The 16,697-nt window shown below is 40.4% G+C and overlaps 2 protein-coding genes across 3 annotated transcripts; both read left to right on the forward strand.

Annotated features, from left to right (window-relative positions):
* Positions 1–2,540: 2,540 nt before the first annotated feature.
* On the forward strand, positions 2,541–8,871 carry LOC142401350 (cytokine receptor common subunit gamma-like). The gene is made up of 8 exons (XM_075486747.1): positions 2,541–2,654; positions 4,163–4,253; positions 4,706–4,872; positions 5,109–5,242; positions 5,344–5,509; positions 5,593–5,698; positions 6,024–6,084; positions 6,725–8,871. The coding sequence occupies exons 1-8, from the start codon at positions 2,588–2,590 to the stop codon at positions 6,968–6,970; spliced, it is 1,038 nt and encodes a 345-aa protein (XP_075342862.1). The 5' UTR covers positions 2,541–2,587; the 3' UTR covers positions 6,971–8,871.
* Positions 8,872–9,414: 543 nt separating this feature from the next.
* snx12 (sorting nexin 12) lies at positions 9,415–15,137 on the forward strand. Of its 2 annotated transcripts, XM_075486749.1 has the most exons (5): positions 9,415–9,779; positions 11,330–11,425; positions 11,701–11,825; positions 12,279–12,369; positions 12,930–15,137. In XM_075486749.1, the coding sequence occupies exons 1-5, from the start codon at positions 9,615–9,617 to the stop codon at positions 12,933–12,935; spliced, it is 483 nt and encodes a 160-aa protein (XP_075342864.1). In that variant the 5' UTR covers positions 9,415–9,614; the 3' UTR covers positions 12,936–15,137. The 2 variants fall into 2 exon arrangements, with proteins under 2 accessions (XP_075342864.1, XP_075342863.1); XM_075486748.1 differs by lacking the exon at positions 12,930–15,137 and having other exon boundaries at positions 12,279–12,407.
* The last annotated feature ends 1,560 nt before the right edge of the window (positions 15,138–16,697 follow it).

The following is a 16,697-nucleotide window of genomic DNA, read 5'->3' on the forward strand; positions in this document are numbered from 1 at the left end:
GGTGGTGTTTTTTTGCATTTTACATGTACACACAAAAACCCCTGACCGATTCTCTGGAAATGAAGATCAACTGATAACCAACAGAGCCATTAGAGATGCAGCCTGTTAAACTTTTGTCACAAATGTGCAGGCTGACTGCATAAAAAAAAAAAAAAAAGATCTGATACACTAACTCCACTGGTAATAATGATAATTCATAAAAGACAACAAGCAGGTTTGTTTGTATGTTGGGGCTAATTATGCACTGAAAGCCGCTGTTCTATTCTGATTTCGCAATTTTCCCCCTCACATATGGTCCCACCCAGGGCTGTAGTCAAGACCACCTTTGTCGAGTCCAAGACAAGTCCAAGACCAGGACCGGTCGAGACCAAGTCAAGACCGAGTCCAAATAGGTTCAAGTCCAAGACAAGACCGAGTCCAAAAGATTCAAGTCCGAGTCAAGACCGAGTCTAAGACAGAAAAGAACAAGTTGTATGCATGACAGTATAAAGTCAATCATTTTGGGTTATTATTTGTTGATCTAAAAGCAAAAATAGTGTCACAACACCCAGGATTTGTAAGTATAACCATTCCCCTAGATATCACATAATCTAATCTAAAGAAAAAAGAATGATATAAGGTGATACCTATAGTTACAACTGATACAAACACCAATCCACTAATATTACCACTGCTAGGTACTAGTACTGAGCATTTGAGCAACTAAATTACAATATAGCTTCACTCCAGACATAGACAAGAATGACCAGTATTACCAGTGTACTCCTATGGTTGGTTTATGGTCGAGACCAAGAACCATATTTGGCAAGACCAGTGGCCGAGACCGAGACAAGTCCAGGTCAAATACCAGCGAGTCCGAGACAAGTCCGAGACCATAAAAAAACGGTCTCGAGTCCGGACTCGAGTCCAAGACCGGACTTGAGTACTACAGCCCTGGTCCCACCACAGCATTTCAGACACGTTGCATCATTGCAACATCTTGATTTTTTTCTATTTTTCAAACATTCTGTTGTTTTCAATCATTCTCCTGTTGTATGATCCACTTTCAGCAAAGCTGTAGCTGTCAGACAGGCGGTCTCACATTTGAGAAGATTGAGGAGTTTGTGGTTGACTGAATGACTGCAAGGTGCCCAGGTCCTGTGGCTGCAGAACAAGCCCACATCATCAGCCCTCCACCACCGTGCTTGACAGCTGGTATGAGATGTTTGTGCTTTCTTGCTGAGTTTGATTTCCATCAAATGGGACACTCTGGATTCATTAATTCATCTGTCCAAAGAACATTGTTCCAGAAGTGTTTTGGATTGTTCAGATGCAAGCTGAGTTGTGCCACCATGTTCTTTCTTTTCAGAGGGAAGAGGCTTTCTCCTGGCAACGCTTTAAACACATGCCATACTCACTCAGTGTATTGTCAGAAACTGTAACGTTTAACACAGTAACTGAGGCCTGTAGAGTCTGAGATGTAGCTTTTAGGTGTTTTGCAGCTTCTCTGAGCATTGCGCAGACTGTCCTTTGAGTGAACTTGCTCGGACTTTCATTCCTGGGAAGACTGGCGACTGTACTAAAGTTTTGCACTTACGAATAATCTCTCTTGTTGTAGATTGATTCATTTCAATTAAGTTTTTTTTAAAGGTACCATTACTAACTCCTCCCAGATTGATGGGCAGCAACAATTGCTTCTCTAAGATCATTGCTGATGTCTTTCCTCCTCAGCATCGTGTTAACACACACCTGAATACTGACAGAACCTCTGCTTTCATAGAGGAGCTCACATTCGCTGATGTTCAACAAATCCAAAACACACCAATAAAGTGTATATTCTTTAGCTTACTTTAACAAAGAATTATACATAAATATTATGTTGAACCAGATTATTTTAGTGCTGTTTATGAAAACAGAGGTGGTCAGAGAGTCTTTAATCATCAGTAAAGACTTCACAATGTGTCCGTTTGTTGTGATGCACGGATGATATACCGCAGCACATTAAAGGCCCCACTTCAGATATAACTATGCAGTCTCTCTAACTCTCTTTTTGAAATGGCTTCCTGTGACAGGAAACCCACAAAATTCAGTTTTAAGTGGCACAGACGGAAAGTGACATGGTAGAGATCACATGATGCACACACACACACACAAGGCAACCTGCAATGTTCAACATTTTTATCCTGCTTTGAATTTTTGAAATAAATAACAAAGCATTTTTCCAAATATTCAATAAATTTGACAGTTGAATCATGAATCTGTTTTATGATGTGTTGAAAGGAAGTCCTGTCTATTCCATCCTGACTTAAAGGAGAAAACAGAGGGGAGGGAGCAACCAGCTGGGATCAACATGTAACATCTCAGATCTTTAATGTTGTTCAGACAATGTTTTTAAGTGTAAATGTGTAGAAGTAATAACATCTCAAGTTCAGGAGATTAAACACTGGTCATTTAAATGAGCCGACTATTTCTTTGCCATCATTTCATACGTTTCTGTTAACAGGAAGCGAAACCCACGCTGGTGACGTGGTCATATGTGCAGCACAGCGACAGTCAGTCAAACAATTCGACCTGCGCCCATGCTGAACGCATCCTGTTTCTCTGCGCCATGATGCCGACTCGACTGCTTCTGTTTGTCTGTCTGACAGGACATGTGCTGGCCAAAAAAACGCCTGGTAAGAGCATTTAAGCGCTTTCTATCCAAATCTCTAAATCATAAGCTTTATAAGATATTAAAGATGTATTTTATATTCAGTTTGGATGTGTGATGGACTGTCATTAGATCTGCTGAATGACTTTTGGCACATTAAATCATAATGATCTGAAGCTTCTGTCAGTACCAGTTCTTTTTTGAATGTATACTTTACTATCTACATTACATACAAATGATTGAATTTTGTATGATTTCAACTATACGTTTCCTAAAAACTAAAAGCAACATTTGGCAGGGGAGGGGACACAAAATGCCTGAGATATGATCAGGTCTTACTCATCATCGTTCTAAAACTAAATCAACCAGTTCACGACCGAGCCTTAGTTCCTCAGTTCTGTGTATTTTTTTTATTTTTGTAAATTCCCTGTCACGTCACTTCTCCCTTTGATGTGTGCATGTGTGTGTGATGACAGCGTTGCTCTCTGCCATTAGTTAAGGTCCTTATAGTGTTTGATAGAATTCAAACACCAAAATATACTGCATCACTTCACGTTACAAGCAATTAGTTTCCTTTGAAGTTTACGTGGAAGTTAACCAGACATTTACATTTACTATTTCAGGGACACTTTCAGTAAGAACTGAGCGCGACAAAAAGTCCGGACACCACTCTAACTGAAATTTAATATTTTACTTTTCAGTGCTTCGAATATCCACCTTTTTTCTTGTGGTACACGTATGTCACAACTCTTTTTTTCCCCCATCCGCCCTTTTCCAGTGGACTTGTGTCGCTCTACCTGTCAAACCCCAAAAACGTTCTACTGGATTCAAGTGTGGCAATGTACCTGCCCACATCCGAGCTTGAATTTTTTTCCCATCTCTGTTCAGTTTGGCTGGGGGTGTGCTTTCGGTCATCATTATATTCCTCTTTGGTAAAATGTCCTCCTTGACAGCTTGTATTTTGGAGTATTCACAGGCATTTGTGGTGTCATAAATGTCATCTCCTCAAACACAAATGCAGCCCAGATCACAACACTCCCACATCTGTGCTGCATTGTCAGGACTTATTTCTTTTTAGCTCACTGAAACACTTGGCCTTGGTTGTAGCTTAGTCTGTGGAGGGCTGGGATTAGTGGAATTATAGCTTGTTATTTCATAGTCCATGATTAATGCGTCTCCACTGATTTTAAGTTGGCTGATGGTATTCCTGTCTTCATTTATTTTTGCACAGTCAAATTTTTCAGGCCCACGGGCAACTGTTTCCATGTGAAGACATTTTGCAGACATACAAATAGACACAGTTTTGTTTCTGTGGGTTTAATCTCTGTGGTCTCTATTTTGAAATTTTGAAAAGTGTTTGTTAATAGGAAAAAATATCATCCATATAAATATAGGATTAATGTTGTTATTAAGAGGGTGGACAATTTTCAGTAATTTGAGGGACATTGCAAAGAGCTGCAGTCCCTTCTGTTTTATATCTGCAAGCACAACTATCTGTTTGTTTGATACCGTTCTCTCCTGTGTTTCTGACAGATGTGGAGTGTTTGGTGGTACATCTGGAATATGTTTCCTGTTCCTGGAAAGGGCAGGGGACTCCAGAGGTCAATTACACCTTCTCCAGCTGGTAAGTAACTGATCACAACAGCAGTAGCATAACTTTAACCAGACAACTGATTCCATACTGTCATCTGTTTCTAATTACAAAATACTGATGTCTGGCAGGGGCCTGACGGGTCCCTGCTTGGTTCTGTATCCTGGGATTTCTTTTTCTCAACATAAGATAACTGCTTGACTCTGATTGGCTGTGCATGCTTTGTGGTTGATGATGTCATTACTTGTGTGCTTTTCAGTGGTTTCTGCATGAACATCAACCCACGGTTTTATTAAGAAAAAGAGTGTGTCATAACTAGAATAAAGGTTGAGGGATTAAAAGGAAATGTGGTCTTTGTTACCTGTTTGGCAACTCCCAATAACCAATACTCCCGCTGCAGATTATGAGATTATCAATTCATATGTGCGCCTGATAAGGGGCATAGCTTGGTTTGTGTGAGTAACAGGATAATGATTTATTTGCAGGTTCAGCGGTAATCCTGTCAGGAACTGCACTGACTACCTGTCAGAGAACAGCATGAACACTGGATGTAACCAGCCCTACACAAAAGCCCAAAGATTCAACACATTTTATACTGTACTGACACACGGCAATGAGAAGTTTGAAAAGGAGCATGACCTCAAATCAAGAGGTATGCACCTTTACCTGAGTGGAATGCAACATTATGCTGTACCATTCAAGTAATGAAGAACTTAACGAAGGAAAGATGATTTGATTTGACTTGACACGAGACAGATTTTATCATCTAACTTACAGTTAGAATCTTTTACTAAGGATGAACAATGCTGCTATTTTGACATTTAAAAAGAAGTATAAAAGTATGCAATTATCTAATTTCCTGTCACTAAATGTCTGTGTTGTCACCAGTCAAGTTAAATCCACCAAACAACCTGACTGTCCAAAATGGATCTGACTTTAACCTGTGGTTTTACTGGAACCAGACTTTTCAAAATTGTGTGGAGAGTGAAGTTCGCTACAGAACAAAAAGCTCGAATTGGGAGGTCTGTAAAAAAAGAGAAAAAAAAGTATAATTGCATCAATCTCTTGTCCTTCTATTCATATTTGTCTTTTTTTCTTATCTTAACTCTGCTTTACTTTCCAGACCTCCCCAGTTTTCACTGGGAAGCAGAAATACTGCATCAACCTACCCTCAAGCACCTCCAGATATGAGCTGCAAGTGCGGAGCAGAGTGAGCAGCTCCTGTGGAAAGTCCATATTCTGGAGCGACTGGAGCCAACCTGTGGTGTGGGGATCCAACAATGGCACAGGTAAGACTGCTGTGTAAAAGGTTCAGAAGTTTCCTGAAATATTTACATATCTACAAAAAGATTTCTCCTTTTATCTCTCGCAGACACAGATCAAATAAAGGATTCAATGCCCGTGTGGACACCAGTGCTATATGTGGTTGGTGGCATCACCCTCATCCTCCTGGTTACCATGTTACTGCACAATGAAAGGTGGGTACCATCATGGTTTTGGGTATTGACATCAATTTTTTAAAATCTTTTCTTTATTTTCTGTCACTTTTCTTGTGTGTCTTGTCTTTTTGTGTGTTATTTCTGCCATCCCTCACTTTAGTGAGAACATAATTTATCAACTCACAGTTAAAAGTTTCAGTTTGATAATTTGTGCAAAGAGTGAGGTCAAGAGCTGGAGCACGAAGACAACCAAAAGTCACGTCATCCCTTCCAAAACACAAGCTAACTTAACAACAGAGGTGAGGAGAGAAAGCTCTTGTTGGTGTGATTATCTGAAGGGAAAATGTCTCTGTCTCCCGTACAGGCTCAGAATCATCCTCATCCCTGTGGTCCCCAAGCCATCCCTGAGCTCTCATGACTTTGAGGTTAGTAGCATCCGGAGCTTTCTTGCAGAGTTCTCCAGTCGCACAAAAGATTTGTATGTATTTGTCATTTTATAGACAACTAGCCAGGCAAGCAGCTCTGTGAGACTGGGATGATAGTATCAGCATCATGCTGACAGGCTCACACCGACACTGATGCTAAATCTTAGTTTAGCGTGTTCACATGCAAGGGTTGCTTGATTTTGCTCTATTTTGCCCAATTTTTTTGTCTTGATACTGAAGTTTGGGATCTCTCAAGTGTTTACAAGTTAACCTAAATAGGAGCGAAAGAATGTCTGCACCACATTTTCCTGACAATCCGTTCCGTTGATAGATTTCATTCAAAATGTGTGAACTTCATGGTTGGCTCAAGAATAGAGCTCAAACGATCACAAAGTCAGTGGCTCATGTTATCTGGAAACTCTGAATGACAAATGCAACGTCATCAGTTCGGCAGTTGTTGAGGAGTCTCAGTGTCAGCAGCTGCCAAACTGAGACTTTAGACCGAAGAGGGGAAGCAGCGAAATGAATCACGGCTAAAAACTACAAGTACAACAAAAATAAAATTCCTCTTTGGTCCACTTAGTGACGAACAATCTCATGAGGTGATTGATAATCTTTTCTTTCCCCTTTTTCTCAAAAGTTTCAATTCTCCAAAGGCCTGAAAGAGGGTTTCAAAGCTAACTACAATGAGCGAGCCTGCCCCGTGCGCGAGTACACGTACGTCTCCCGGTCTGAGAGCGAGAGCTCGGACAGCTCCGGCCTTTCTGTTGCCACCAACCAAACCGATTGCTCCGTCTCCATCGCTGTGAATGAACCAGAGGATCTGTCTGTGCCCTTTACCTCCTCCACAGCCTCACCTGAAGAGAAACAGCAGATCACTGTTTAAGTCAGAATTGGGTTGGTCTAAACTAAATGATCCAGACTTTCATATCCTAACACTTATCCAACTCAACTGGGAGGATAGGAAACATGTTAACGACCTGTGGTCAAAGTTCCAGTTGGGAAGAACCAAGATATTTGAAATATTTGAAAGCAACGAGTTAAAAAGAGAATTAGAGTGGGTACAGATTTCAAAGGTTAAAATCATCATTTTAGGAATTTTCTGAAGCCACTGCTGACATTAGTTCTACCTTAGCTTTCTCACTTTATCAGTGTTCTGCTTAATTCAACTCAATCATACACCAAACGTTTTTCATGTTTATCTGAAATAAACAAAACTTATTTTAATCAGTCATTTGAGGTGAGTGCAGATAAAAGCAACATAATAAGGACCGCCAAAGAGCTAATGAATCTGTTGCATGTTTTTTGGTCACAGTCACATTAAAAAAAAAAAAAAAAGGATTTAAAAAAAACCTCTAAAAATATGTATCAGTGACGCAAGACATTTAACCAGTGGTTAAAAGATGAAGAGGCGTAACCCTCTTAGCCAGTAATGAAGCAGAATGTGAGGCCTTGCTTGTGAAAGAAAGCTGTGACCTTTGCAGGGGCAGCCCCAAAGAGAGATGTGTGGGAAGGTACTATTATTCTATCTCACTATTACGATAGGGACCTCAAAAATGCCTTTCCCAAAACGAATAGACCGGCTAAGACTAAGACTGGCTGGGCCTTGGTGGCGCTGTAAACGTGTTGGACTGATAGTTCGATATATATTCCTGCAAGTGTATTATTTGAACTGTGTAAGTGGTGTAATACTTTCAATTGTAAATGGCATTTTGTGATACAAAGAGAGGATGTATGAATCCATTCTAGGCAACAGTGCCTTTTTTTTTTTTTTTTATGTCCAATGAGGGTAGATTAAAACTATGGCTTTAAAGTGTAGATTTTAGATGTGTCACCCTCTGTGTTGGGGGTCTAAAGCAGGCCTGTTATTGATAACTTGATGAACTTTGAGTAAAATGTCCCCTTGACAGGAAAGGTCAGTTGTTCACCAGTGTGTACACTTTTTATATATTTAACCAGCGTATCTTCAAAAAAATGATTATTTTGTTTTGTAACATTGTAATAACTACAGTTATTGATTATGATAGCTTGTTGTATCCAAATATTTTTAACCAAATACTGTAGTGTTAAAGTGACAGTATGTTTCTTTTCTTTCTTTGGTATTCACGTAGTATTATATGTTCTATGTTATAGTATTATATATTATAGTATGTTAGCTATAATTCCTTCCAATTAGGCATCAGGTATCAAAAGCTTGTAACTTCTAAACTTTGAGCTTGTTAAAAGAGTCATTCACCAATGTCTTGAAGGAAAATCGAGTAAAATACTGATGGGAACAAAAAAAAACAAACACCTATAGACATAAACAAAGTTCTATTTTTGTGCCAATGGGTTTGCTAAAGCTATATAACCTTTAATTACGTGTCGTATTCCTCCTACATGGTGACTCTGGTCTTTAGGATTACCAGAGAAGACTGGACCGAAATTTCTATTTTTAACTGTTGACTTAATGGCTTATCAGAACACCTGAGTGTTTTATTTTGCATTGGTAAAACCATGAAAAACTACCTGTCTTCATAGAATGCAATACAACAATGTAATACCTATATAATGATGTTTATCATGTTATGATATTAATACTTATACATATTATGCAATTATTCTATCCCAACATCATAATCTGTTTCTACCTGTTTGGTTCGTTTGAATGTTTCTGTAACCATCTTCTACCTTTGGTGTTAGTGTCCTTTTTCTGTGAATATCATTGCTGATCCAGCTGTGCAATGTTTGCTGTAGAGTTGCTTTTTCCATTTTTCTTTAATAAATTGGTCTATTTCCATAATCAAAGTTCAATCAGATTAATTTCACAACACAACAGGCCTCTGAGTCACAGGCTTGTCTAAGACACGAGACAAGAGAAGACGCCAAACCTTGAAGCATTCAGATTGGCTATGACAGTCAGTTTGTCCCTCTTCTTGCAGATGATGTATCATTTCAAGTTATTACTGTCTGTTTTATGTATTTCATTGATGGTTTTTATCCCATCTCGCTCATTTTATGTCTCATTCAGATGGGGCGTGGGGTGAGGGCAGTTGGGACCAAAACAATTTCATTTTTGAAAGTCTTTTTTTTTGTTTGTTTTTGTGGTTGGTTTGTCTCTGTTCAATTACTTTGTGCCCCATTTGTGTTATTCTACTAATATTTGTGGTAATTTTACATCTTGATCTGGCTGTGCCTCCTCTCTGGGATTATTTTGGGCATAAAACCAGGGAAGCCTTCTCATCTGAACCTGCATTCAACTGCAGCGGCTAATATTAGTCCAGCCTGTCCCGTGCAGTTATCTCGTTGTCCGTTAGGGGGAGTGCAGAGTGTCCCGCACAGTACGGAACAGAGTCAACGTATTTTCCAGATTCAAGAAGGGTAGGGCGCAGGGCGGCTGGCCCCCGCAAGAACAGAGCTACTTCCCCAGCTGAACCGATCAGCTATCGCAGCCAATTGATGTCTTCAGATGAGATCTAAGACTTCACTGTGTACTTAGTTGGTTTGACGTTAATTATCCGTTGGTCATTCAAAAATCACAGTCCGACAAAATGACAGATCCTGTGGTTGCTGACACTCGCCGGTTGAATTCCAAGCCCCAGGACCTGACGGATGCTTACGGCCCCCCAAGCAATTTTCTCGAAATAGACGTTTACAATCCACAGATCGTTGGAGTTGGACGGACCCGTTACACAACTTACGAGGTTCGCATGAGGGTAAGTGTTGAACCGTTCATTAAAATACCTTGTTGCAGAATGAGTTTTATCCGCTAAGCTAACTGGTCATTACAGTGTTGTTGCTAGCCAGATAGCATGTTTAGCCACTACGTTGAAGTCAAGGTAGAAGCGGCTGTGACGTCGACATTAGGCGCCTACAGCGGCTTAAGATGGCGCGGGAGTAAAACTCAAGAGCCGAGGATTGGCAGCGGCCTGTTTTCTTTTTTTGGTTTCTGAGTGATTTATGCAGGGCTGGTTAGTAGAACTTTCTTGAATGTGAATTATGGGAGCAGACTTTAAATTTCAAGCCAGTCCACTCGAGTAGAGTTAACGTAGTTAAGAGTCTTTTAAAGTCACTGATATTTATTTGCCTAGCTTGAATTCATTTCGGTGAAACGGCTTCTTTGAAAAGGAAGACGAAGAAGTTCAAGCAAACACCGAGAAGCTAACCGCTAACACAGGTGGACACTTGATAGTACTGTCAGCAAAAAGACACATTTAAACATTGTCTGATTACCTTAAGTACCTAAGTAACGATGTTAAATAAACCACAGGTAACTAACTTTTATTTGTTTTGACCGTGTTAAACGTGAAAAAATATAAGAAAATGTCAGGCATGAAAACGCTGTTTTACATGAAAAAGATCAAATTGGAGGTGAAACAGAATCAATCTGTTAATTATTAAAGGGCTTTGTTATTGTTGTATCGATAGACCACGAGTTATATCTGCAGTAGCCGAAGTAGCATTGTAAATGTAACTTCCTCTGAAAATCTCTGAAAGTGAGAGATAGAAAATCTCTGACGAAGCACATTTTTAAGACTGTTTTCTCGGAAAGTTGATGCTGACACTGTACAGACACAATCATTGCGTAATAGCAACTTCCCAGGAGTGTCTTTCTTAATTTACTGGTGTGACACTTCACTGTTCCCACCACTTGAATAATTTCTTTAAGCCAAACTGTCATAGATCCATTTTCTGGTGTTCAAGCACTGTTGATATAAGCAAATTAAACACAAAGTCATGACAGCCTGCACTGGTAATCAATGCATTTTATTACATCCCACTGGCTGTGCATCTGCACCTGGTAGTCACTGGAAAGTCATTCAAAGGGTCACATGTTCTGTCAGGACTTAAAAAACACAGGGCTATAACCAAACAAATGAATCGATCGATACCAGCTGAAACCAGAATTTGGTTGTATTCCTGATAAGCACATGACATATTAAAAACTATAAACAAACACAAACTTTAGCTGCTGACTCGTCTGCTTCGTTTACTTCTCAGAAGCCTGGTGAAGTTATTTCTGGATGCGTAGAATGGGTCGTGAACGTAGTTTGAAAGATTTCTGAACGAAATGTGAGCTAACAGGTGACATTTACATGGCTCCGACCTCTCTGAACTTGGAGGTTCTCACAATGCACTGAAGCGCTGCGAACATGAACCAGTTGTCCTCCCAATAAGGAACGAAGAAAATGATGTGGCAGCACCAGGTAGCATGCTGATCTTATCGCAGATCTGATCTCGTGTTTTTTTCCCCTTCTCTGTGTAGACAAACCTTCCCATTTTCAAATTGAAGGATTCCTGTGTGAGGAGAAGATACAGTGACTTTGAGTGGCTAAAGAATGAGCTGGAAAGAGACAGTAAGGTGAGTGAGCAGTAATGACATGTTTCAGGCTGATCTTTTAAGGAGCGATCCGATCCTGAGAGGTGGACAAATGAAACCATTTATTGTGATACTTTAAGTGTTGTTTTCTTGGTAAAGAGAGCAAGGGAAAATCTATCTCTCGTGGTGCACTCTGATTAATTCTTTTGAGCTTTGGTGGAAATGTCTGCTTTTTTGGCCTTTTAGTCCTTTAATAAAATCCTTTTTTTTTTAAAATTCTGTATCCTTTTGTTTGTGTCGACCCCTTTCATGTTCAGATTGTAGTACCACCTCTGCCAGGCAAAGCCCTGAAGAGACAGTTGCCATTCCGCGGGGACGAGGGCCTTTTTGAAGAGTCCTTCATTGAGGAGCGGCGATCGGGCCTTGAGCAGTTCATCAACAGGTCAGCCGGCTCAGCACTCTCGAAAAGAAAACAAGCATGTTTGTCTCTTAAATTGTGTTAGTGTGTAAAGTTTGGACCTGGAATTATGTTGGCATGCTGACCAAAGAGCCACAGGGCTGAATAAGAGACTGATTTGCGTTATTCTATCACGAAGCTATGCGGTTTAAAGCTGCCGAGGCGTCTATCAAAGCTGTTCTTGTGTTTTTCTGCAGGTCTGTTTAGCTAAAAAAATTACCTTGGCCTTTAACTGAATTTCCCAAATTCACCAGAGTTAATGCAAATCTGTGCCGCTCCACACAAGTCTTAATCTAATCTGATGAAAAGCGCTTCCGCATTTCGCTGATCCACAATCACATTTCCCCAGCTTCCACGAGAAGCATTTGAGAAGAGCAGAGTGTAATGTTTTGTGTTTTCTGTCTGTCTGTCTGTGTTTCTGTGCACATGCGTCTGTAGAATTGCAGGTCACCCTTTGGCCCAGAACGAGCGCTGTCTTCACATGTTTCTGCAGGAGGAAACCATTGACCGGAACTACATTCCTGGAAAAGTACGACTCTAGGGTTATTGAGGGAGGTGGGCAGGTGGGGGTTAAACTATGGGGGGGTAAACACAGACTGCCTCTTGCCTTTCTCCTCCCTCATGACTTTTGTCAGTCTGTCTCTCTTTTTCTGCTTTCTTTGCCTCTTTCTCCCACTCCGTATATCATTACAAAAGTCGTATACTCTCTATCTTGGAGTTAGAGTATGTTTCCTCTGTTGTACGTAACAACATGTTGATGACGTTACAGACAACTCTGTGACTCCTTTCAACTTGTGCATTTGTTTTGTAACTGTACAATAAGGAAAGCACCCCGCAGTAGTTGTCATTGTATCGTAAATATTTGGCTCTTAATCGCAATTTTCAGGAATGAGAAGACTGTACGATACAGCCAGACTGTCCCCTATGAGTGTCACATATTCATGATTGTAATATAATGTGAATAAAGTAGAACAATGTCTAAATGTGTGTGCCGGCGCTAATGTTTACCGTAGGGATGCATGAAGACTGAAGCTGATGATTCTGACTTTGTTTTGTTCTCTTTGTGTTTTTTTGTTGTTGTTTTTTTAGGTATGAGTGAAGTAAGTTTGCTTTATTTCATTCTGTCTCTGAGAGCTTTGTGATTAGAGGTGGTTGCATGGGCACAAGAGGCGATAGTTCACAAATTACTATGTCAACGCCATATTTAGATTTTCACAGAGATCTGACTTTAATCTGTAATTTAATCCTGTAAACATGCCCCACTCAGTTGATGCTTGTCGCATAAAAACAACTGCTGGTGTAACCGTGGTGTTTTGCTAAAGGAGGATCTTTCTGCAAGCCATTGTTTTATTGTCATCTTGCATATGAGTGAAATTGATTTGAATAGGCTTCCAATTGGAAGTTAATTCCTCATTTCCTTAATAAATGGCTCGCAGAAGTCTCTCTGGACCTCAGCATCGGGCTCCTGAAGGGACAAACCACCCCTACTTTTATGAAGTTATGTGAACTATTGTTTTAATGGGGAACAAGTATTGTACATCATCTACAACAAGAGCTCTGTGGAATGCTTCTGCACTAATCACTGCCTGCACGGTGCACTCGCACGCTCTCTTTGCAGTATATTTGGCACAATGATTCATTTCTTTTAACATTCTTTGATCACCATTCTGTTGCCTGGTCTGTGGATTCAGATCTGGCCTTTTTTATATTTGCATCTTTATTTTTCAGACGTGGATGCACTGCGTCTGAAAACTAAAGCCACCAATGCTGCCATGGTGTGAATCTTCCATAACCTTCGTGTTAACACCCTGCATCTGCGTCTGCCAGCTAAATATTGTGTCCGTGCTCAGGATTCATTAGACACAGTTCGTGTCTAATGAATCGGTTCAATTTAATGTCCATAGATGTGACGGCAACTAAAAGGTGTTTCTCTCTGCTTCCCATGTATTGGTCGTAGGAAAGCAACATGGCATGTCTTGGCAAAATGGAAAAAACAGACCCGCTTTGCATGATGCTTAATGGTGAAGTCTGCTGCTCGGTGACCCCCTCAGCTCAGGACGGACGTGTTTGGCTTTTAACGTTGTGTTGGGAAAACTGCATGCAGTATAATATGCCATATAAGACTCGTATTAAGGTTGCGGTCACATCTTTTGTCACCTGCTGCCTGATTCAGCGAAACTTGAGCCTAAAGAAAATTGTCCGGATGTCGGCAAACGGTAGAAATGTGAATGCACACGGGCTGATTCTGATCTGATTTGATTCTGATTCTGTCGGTGAGAAACTGTGGGGAAGCCAGGAGCTTCTGCGCCTTGTTTGCTCATCGTGTGCTAACTACTTTGTGTCATCACTTTAATCAGTGTGCACCTCCAGACTGTGTGAAGAGACCAGCTCGAGGAGCTCTGACTGAATCCACCTGTTTGTTTTCTCATGTCCTCTTTTTCTCTCCCTTTCTCCATCTTCTTGAAAAGACGAAACAGACCGCCGCACCTGCCCTATGTACATTTATTTCTACACACCATTATGACGCTGATGGGAATGTCAGAAGTGAAAAGTGTCAGCGGTGTCGGGGAAACGCCGCTATCTCACCGGGACAAAGTATAAATAAGTTCTTGTTGTGTCTTCCTTCAGTCATTCCACCTACCGTATGTACATTTATCACATTCAGCCATCAGTTAAGGAGACAACATGCTTCATGTATTTTTTTTTAGTCGTTTCATCCTGTTTTTTTTTTGTTTGTTTGTTTTTTTTACAATGATTGCTATGCTTTGTGAATGATTATAATTGATTTGATCACCTGGAAATCACCTGCTGTCATAGGTCTTTTCTTTAGCTAACGAAGATGTGATTTAGAACAGCAACCTCCCAAAGTCGAGCAACATGTAGCATCTTGAATAAGACGCCGACACTTCATTCCAGTCGTTCCCCGAGTTTTCTGTTCTGCACACGCTCTTATACAGGACTACTTATTTTCTGACCCTGCTGTCTTGGTTACTGTATCATCATGCCGACATTTTGGCTGTGCATCATCAACTAGTGGGAATGTTTAGTTAGGCAGATAACCATATCTAAGCACTGTGACAAGAGGTTCATGACATGAACGACATCTCGTTGTTTAAAGGCATAATCAGCACCCGGTTTGTTAAGGATCAAAAAGGCTTCTTTTTTTGCTTTTTTTTCAGCTCTTTAATTCTATATTATTGTGAAAAGTATTAATACATGCTGTCATTGCAGTTCCACTTTGGGTAACAAGGAGTTTCCTTGTCAATTCTGTCCACCAATTAAATTTCCTGCTGCCTGCTTTTTCTCGTCTCTTTTCGGTGTTGGGGAGGAGGAGTGAAAAATAAAGGAAACAAAAAAAAACAAAAGCTCACCTTTCAGTTTGTGATTGGTGCGATGATGCTGTGACTAAGCGAGAGGATCAGAGGGGGTGTCGGGCAGCTGGGCGGACGGCATGAGAAGGTGACCCAGTAAAGTGGGGAAAAACACGAAGTGATGGGAAGAATACATTTGAAACACTTCTTTTTATATCTGTCTGGAAGTCAGTGGTGTGGTAAGAAGGGCTGAATGTTGTGGAAAGTGTTGCCTTTACAAGATGGATGAACATTTTCTGTAAGAACAGCCGTACAAAATGCAGTTGAACTCTGCTCTTAGTGGTGCGGCAGTCTTGGATTTGAACCCGAATTTGAGACATTTGAACATTGAGTTTTTGCCTTTCAGCAAAGGCCTGTAATTGTACCCCACCATATTAAATGTTATAGCTTTTAATAAGCGTTCTTTTAAAAAGGCAGGGTACATATCCATCTTGGGCTGTTCTGCACCTTTTTTATTTTCAGTCGGTTGTATTTTTTACATCATCTGGTGAGGCTGCTCCTTATGAACCAAAGTGCAGGTGAAGCCATTCCGTTGGTGCCTGTTTAGAGCTAGAACTACTCATTGATCGGAGAATTTGGAAGTCTACATAAGATTCATCAGCAGTCAAACACTCCATCTTTTTATATAGATATATATATATCTAAACGACTGAACTGAATTTGACCTGCAGCCATTGTGTGTAAATGTAAGGTTTATTTCTTATAAATGGTATTTACTACTTCTTTCTGTAGACAGAATCATTGCAAAATATCTTCATCATTCCTATGTAGATACATATGTATGTGTATATATATATATATATAAAGATACTGCAACAGATAACCAAAGAAGATTAAGTGACAGGAAGAAAATATAATGAGAACCAGCAGTGGCACTTTACTTTACATTTCCCTTAACATGAATTTTTTAAGTCCTCTAATCTTCCCCTCGCTGTTGTTGGTCTTCAGGAAGTACAGGGATTAAGGGGAATTCTGGCCAAAGGTGGATTAAACTTGTCCCAGAATAGTGATCTTGTGATGTAGGCCTTAACCTGCAGGTGATCCAAATCAGCTATTACTGTAATTAGACACAACTGGTTTCTGCTTGAATAGAGAATAAAAAGGTGAAAGTGATTTTGTCCAGCAGTGCACACCCTGTGCTGCCACATGCACGTCCAGATAAAAAAAATAAAAAAATTGCCACTTTTCTTCTTTGATGTTCGGAAATAAACTTGTGTCGAGGCTGCTGCTCGAACAAAGAAAAAGAGCGGGCGAGAGTAAATAATGATATGAAAGAATGTGCGGGAACCCTGGGATACACACGCCAACCACGACGTTCCTCGTGTGAGAGGACTGTGACCTATAAAAGGAGTTTGCTTTGATGTGTTGGCCTTGTCCCGAGTAAAGAAAAGTGGGCAGACAGGATGGGAACGGAGGGCCAGTCCAGAGATTAGGCGGTGTTTTGTTAGCCATTTTCACTACGGAGTCCAGTGTGCAGCCATGACGC

Source organism: Odontesthes bonariensis, chromosome 16 (genome assembly GCF_027942865.1).
Source record: "Odontesthes bonariensis isolate fOdoBon6 chromosome 16, fOdoBon6.hap1, whole genome shotgun sequence".
NCBI classification, from domain to species: Eukaryota; Metazoa; Chordata; class Actinopteri; order Atheriniformes; family Atherinopsidae; genus Odontesthes; species Odontesthes bonariensis.